The 5,735-nt window shown below is 46.2% G+C and overlaps 1 protein-coding gene across 3 annotated transcripts in view; it reads right to left on the reverse strand.

The window, feature by feature from the left end:
* The window catches only part of SNX11 (sorting nexin 11), a 14,665-nt gene that overhangs the window by 6,884 nt on the left and 2,046 nt on the right, over positions 1 to 5,735 (reverse strand). For 2 of the 3 annotated variants that reach the window (XM_011999346.1, XM_011999344.1), the window contains exons 2-4: positions 3,635 to 3,689; positions 3,056 to 3,142; positions 2,325 to 2,425 (exon numbers count right to left, since the gene is read on the reverse strand). In XM_011999346.1, the coding sequence (XP_011854736.1) occupies positions 2,325 to 2,425; positions 3,056 to 3,142; positions 3,635 to 3,676 (230 nt within the window). In that variant the 5' untranslated portion in view covers positions 3,677 to 3,689. Of the gene's footprint in view, positions 1 to 2,324; positions 2,426 to 3,055; positions 3,143 to 3,634; positions 3,690 to 4,641; positions 4,702 to 5,735 lie in introns of all 3 variants that reach the window. The other variant, XM_011999345.1, reaches the window with a different exon arrangement.

A 5,735-nucleotide genomic window follows, 5' to 3' on the forward strand; every position in this document is an offset into this window, starting at 1 on the left:
AAAAAAAAAAAGGAAGAAACTGGAGCGGGATGCAGTGGGTCACACCTGTAATCCCAACAACTTGGGAGACTGAGGCAGGAGGACCACTTGAGGCCAAAGAGTTTGAGAGACCAGCCTGGGCAACAAAGTGAGACCTGTCTCTACAAAAAATACAAAAATTAGCTGAGCATGGTGGCACATGTCTGTAGTCCCAGCTACTTGGGAGGCTGAGGTGGGAGAATCCCTTAACCCCAGGTGTTTGAGGCTCCTGAAGCTTGCATTTTTTTTTTTTCGTTGTTGTTGTTTTTGAGACAGAGTCTCACTCTGTTGCCTAGGCTGGAGCGTAGTGGCGCAATCTCAGCTCACTGCAACCTCCACCTCCCAGTTTCAAGAAATTCTCTGCCTCAGCCTCCTGAGTAGCTGGGATTACAGGCGCCTGCCACCACACCCGGCTAATTTTTTGTATTTTTAGTAGAGATGGGGTTTCACCATCTTGACCAGCCTGGTCTTGAACTCCTGACCTTGTGATCCACCTGCCTCAGTCTCCCAAAGTGCTGGGCGTGAGCCACCACAACTGGCAGAGGTTCACATAGCTAAGCTCCATCTCAAAAAAAAAAAAAAAAAGGGAAAAACAAAAAAAACAGGCCAGGTTGGAGGATATAGGATTGTCAGGGGAATGGAGTTTCACCTGGTTTCTTAGGGCCTGCCCCATGGCAACAGCCTTATCAGTTCCACATGTTAACTAACTGACTCGGTCACTCAACAGGCCACCTACATGTGGAGTGGATGGAAACACTACCTCTCAAATAAGTCCAGGTACTTAAAATTTTCTGATAAGCAGATTTAAAGTGTTTAAAATGTTAGCTGTATATTTGTTGAGCTCTAGACACATATGTATATAAAGAAAGAAAAATATTTTTGATGTTAGTATGGCTTTGTTAGGTAAAAATACTCAAAATTAGATTCTACTTTTTTCACTGACTTGAAAATATGATTTAAGAAGATATATCTGGCCAGGTGCGGTGGCTCACGCCTGTAATCCCAGCACTTTGGGAGACCAAGGCAGGAGGATCGCCTGAGGTCAGAGTTCAAGACCAGCCTGGCTAGCATGGTGAAACCCCATCGCTACTAAAAACACAAACATTAGCTGGGTGTGGTGACGGGCACCTGTAATCCCAGCTACTCGGGAGGCTGAGGCAGAGAACTGCTTAAACCCGGGAGGCGGAGGTTGCAGTGAGCCGAGATTGCACCACTGCACTCCAGCCTGGGCGACAGAGCGAGTCCGTTTCAAAAAAAAAAAGGGCCTGGTGCGGTGGCTCAGTCCTGTATAATCCTAGCAATTTTGGGAGGCTGAGGCAGGCGGATCACCTGAGGTTGGGAGTTCGAGACCAGCCTGACCAACATGGATAAACCCCATCTCTACTAAAAATACAAAATTAGCCGGGAGTAGTGGCGCATGCCTGTAATTCCAGCTACTCAGGAGGCTGAGGCAGGAGAATCACTTGAACCCGGGAGGTGGAGGTTGCGGTAAGCCGACACTGCACCCAGGCAATAAGAGCAAAACTCAGTCTCAAAAAAAAAAAAAAAAAAACATATTTCCCAGCCAGGAGCGGTGGCTCACGCCTGTAATCCCAGCACTTTGGGAGGCCGAGACGGGTGGATCACTTGAGTCCAGCAGTTTGAGACCAGCCTGGCCAACATGGAGAAACTCCATCTCTACTAAAAATACAAAAACTAGGTAGGCGTAATGGTGGGCACCTGTAATCCCAGCTACTTGGGAGGCTGAGGCAGAAAGAATTGCTTCAACCTGGGAGGCGGAGGATGCAGTGACATGAGATCACGCCGTTGCACTCCAGCCTGTGCAACAGAGCAAGACTCCATCTCAAAAAAAGAAAAAAACATTATTTCCCAGCTGGGCCTGGTGGCTCACACCTAATCCCAACAATTTAGAAGGCCAAGGCAGGACTGCTTGAGTCCAGGAGTTCAAGACCACCCTAGTAACATAGGGAGACCCCCATCTCGACAAAAATATTTTCCAAATTAGGCAAATGTAGTGGCATGCACCTGCAGTCCCAGCCACTCAGGAAGCTGAGGTGGGAGGATTGCTAGAACACAGGAGGTTGAGGCTGCAATGAGCCATGAGGGCACCACTGCACTCCAGCCTCCGTAACAGAGCAAGACCCTATGTCAAAAAAAACCACAAAAAACCCAAAAAACAAAGAAAGAAACAACATATTTCCCAATTTCCTTAGTGCCTGGTATGTTGCAAGTTCTGTTCATTGTCAACTCCAGTACCTACATAAGCACCCAAAACAGACCCAAGAAGGAAGCAAGAGCAAACTCACACCAAACCAGCATTTCTCTGTAGCTGCTTTCTCAGCCACACAAACTCACGGTAGCGGCGCCGCACACAGGAAGTCTTGGCAGTAAAGGCTTTGCTGTTGGTCTATACATGAAAGCACATGAAGCACATGAAAACGGTTTAGTGGAAAAAAGACAAGTTCACATAAGCTCCCTATCACTGCTCTCACTGAGGAGCCATGCCATCAGGCCACAGACCTGATCAGGTCCCCAACTAGAACAAGGTGCCACCAGGCAGCCCAAAAGCAACTCAAAGACATACCTCAAACTCTCTTTCCTTTCCTCCCTCCCTTTCTTCCAAGTCTTCTGTCTCAGGTCCACCAGAAACACTCAAAAATAGGTTACACCTTGCCGTGTGCGGTGGCTCACACCTGTAATCCCAGCACTTTGGGAGGCCAAGGAGGGTGGATCACTTGAGGTCAGGAGTTCAAGACCAGCCTGGCCAACATGATAAAACCCCGTCTCTACTAAAAAAATATATATTCAAAATTAGCTGGGCATGGTGGCACATGCCTGTAATCCCAGCTACTTGGGAGGCTGAGGCAGGAGAATCGCTTGGGAGACAGAGGTTGCAGTAAGCCGAGATCACACCACTGCACTCCAGCCTGGGCAACAAGAGCAAAACTCCATCTCAAAAAAAAAAAGGTTACATCTCAGTACAAGCCCCTCAGCTCTGCAGAGCGTTGACCCCAATACAGAAGCTTGATGCACTCACATGAAGGAATATCTTATAATCCACATAAGAGTTCCAGGAGCCCTCATTCTGCACTCGGGGGTCCTGAACACGCACTGTAATCACCTCCTGTAGGTAAGAAAAACTCCCTCAGCTTCAGCTACAGAGCAAGGCAGCTCTGACAACACAGGTTGCTAGATTTTTCCACCCAACACCAACTTTCATTCATTCAACACCAACTTTCATTCATTCATTTCATTCATTCACTCAATTCAATCACTCAATTCAACAAATTTTTACTGAGCCCCACTACGTGTCAGACACTATTCTAGGCACTGGGGATAAAGCATGAACAAGAGACATAAGTCCCTGCCCCCATGAAGCTTACATTCCAGTATATTCCAATCAATGGAAAATTTAGTCAGAATGGAACCCCATTTCCTAGGAATGCCTCTGCTATTGATTTCTTTCTCCTGACTTTATTTTGAGCTCATCAGAACCACCAAAGTAATACTGCAGGAAGAACACTACTGAGTAATGATTTGCATCTCTGTGTCCTCTTTCCTCCTAAATCCCCTCTCCAACTTTTACCTACCTGTTCTCTGGAGACCACACTCTTACCTCCTGTTCTTGGTTCTCCGACATCCTACACCAAAAGCCCATTGGAAGAAAACATCTGATGAGGGACAGAGGATACAGGATCAAGATTAGTATGCCTCTGTTCTTACCATTCTTTACCAGGGAAAACCCTGAAAGTTTTTAATAGACGCCCGTGGGGAAACCCAGGCAACACTTTTTGTTTTTGTAAAACTTAAGAGGAAGCAAAAAAAAAATACCCATTAGCTCAATGCCAAGCTAAAAGGCCCTGGGGAATTTGCCTCCCTTCTCAGACCAGGCCCTCAACTAGGCCACCTCTCCCCAAAGGGTGCTGGAGTCTACAGAAAGTTTGTCACATGCAGCCAAAACAGGCGGGTCCAGATGTAAAACTTTTGCCTTCAAGAACGCAGGCACAACAGGGTCTGGTGAGCACTCAGATCACAGCTTTGAAAGCGAGCCTAACAGCGCCCCCTCCCGGCTGTCTAGAGACAACCAAGTCCCCACAAACACCAATGCTTCTGCATTTCTCCCAGTCTCACTAACACCAGTCACCTCCTCACAGGTGAATCATAGAGCTAGAGCACTCCAAGGAGCACCTGAGTGGGTTGCCCAGTTGGGACCTTCCCTGTATCCAATCCATACTCTGGAACCCAAGCCAACTGTTCTAATGACTTCCTCTCCTGACATGCCATCCGGTTTGTACTTCTGCCCAAGCACCCCACAGCTGCACAGGTCGACCCAGGATGCATTCTGCTCCTTTGTAAAGATTCATTAAAGCCTCAGCCCTGATTTTCCCCAATGTGGCAGTTTACATGTATAGCGACATCACCCACTCCGACAAGGGGACCATGAAGGCTGCAGCACAGGGTTACTCAAGTCCAATGGGGCCCATGATGTCACCTTCTGTTAAAATACAGCACTAATCTTGTTACTTCTAGAACTATTCCAACAGCATCCACCCTGGCTGCCGCCTCCACCCCCTTCTCTCTTAAGAGCGGAACAATAAGGTTTAATTTCCCTTTCCAATTTACCTTGAAATGAAAACTGACTTCAGCCAGTATGTACTGCCAACAAATGATCCAGGCTGGCTCCTGGGAAAACAAGACTATCTCTAATCTCTCTGAGCCCTCCCTCTCCTTCCCCCATACCCATTCACATACGCACTCATTTTTACAGTCCCACAATTAATTTTAAACACATTCTCTTATTAGTTCTGCCTTACCATTAGAAGACTGTGTAATGAGTTTCCTTCTATTTTATGTTTTGCTAACACAAGACTAACATTTCAAAAGAAGGGAACTTGTTTACACCATGAAATCAGCAAAGCAAACAGCTTTTTCAATTCTCTCCAATATACCAGAAGTATCTCCACAGACAAACACTGCATGCAGAAACGAAGCTGCATGGTCCATGACAAAACTGGGCTACACGGTGTTGAGCAAACCCAAGGTTTTGTGATTGCAGTACCATCTTAAGTGGTATTCTTGCTGACAATCTGATTTTTATCTGATGCAGCCACCACCTTCAAGGGGTCCTGAACTGAAAGGTGGGAAATTCCAATTCCAGAACAACCCATATATGACATTCCAGGTATTAGTCAAATGTCTGAGACCAAAAAGAGCAGACCCATTTGCTGTGAACAATTAACCTCCTTAAGTTGTTTTTTTTTTTCTCTTCTCTTTGCAGGCATTCGATAAACTGCCTGCACAGGAGCAGAGAGTTAAATACTCTGAAGTGTCTTTAAACAAAACCAACAATGGGAAAGACGATGACAAGGAAATCACAGTCATCCACTCAGTGGAGATCATACATCTTTTGTACCTTGAAAAAGGTTTGTCAAATTCAGGACCATAATTTAGTAACGAAATGATCATCATACACTTGGTCTCAGGAAGAGTTTGCATAGGGCCCTGCACTACCTTCATGAAGAAATTCTTCTTTCCTTTGGGGCCAATACCACTCAGAAACAAATAGCTGTGAACTGGCTTTTTTTTAAAAAAAACCTCCAGAGGCCAGCCTGGCCAACATAATGAAACTCCGTCTCTACTAAAAATACAAAAAATTAGCTGAGCGTGGTGGCAGGCGCCTGTAATTCCAGCTACTTGGGAGGCTGAAGCAGGAGAAT

This window comes from Mandrillus leucophaeus, unplaced genomic scaffold (genome assembly GCF_000951045.1).
Source record: "Mandrillus leucophaeus isolate KB7577 unplaced genomic scaffold, Mleu.le_1.0 Scaffold59, whole genome shotgun sequence".
NCBI classification, from domain to species: Eukaryota; Metazoa; Chordata; class Mammalia; order Primates; family Cercopithecidae; genus Mandrillus; species Mandrillus leucophaeus.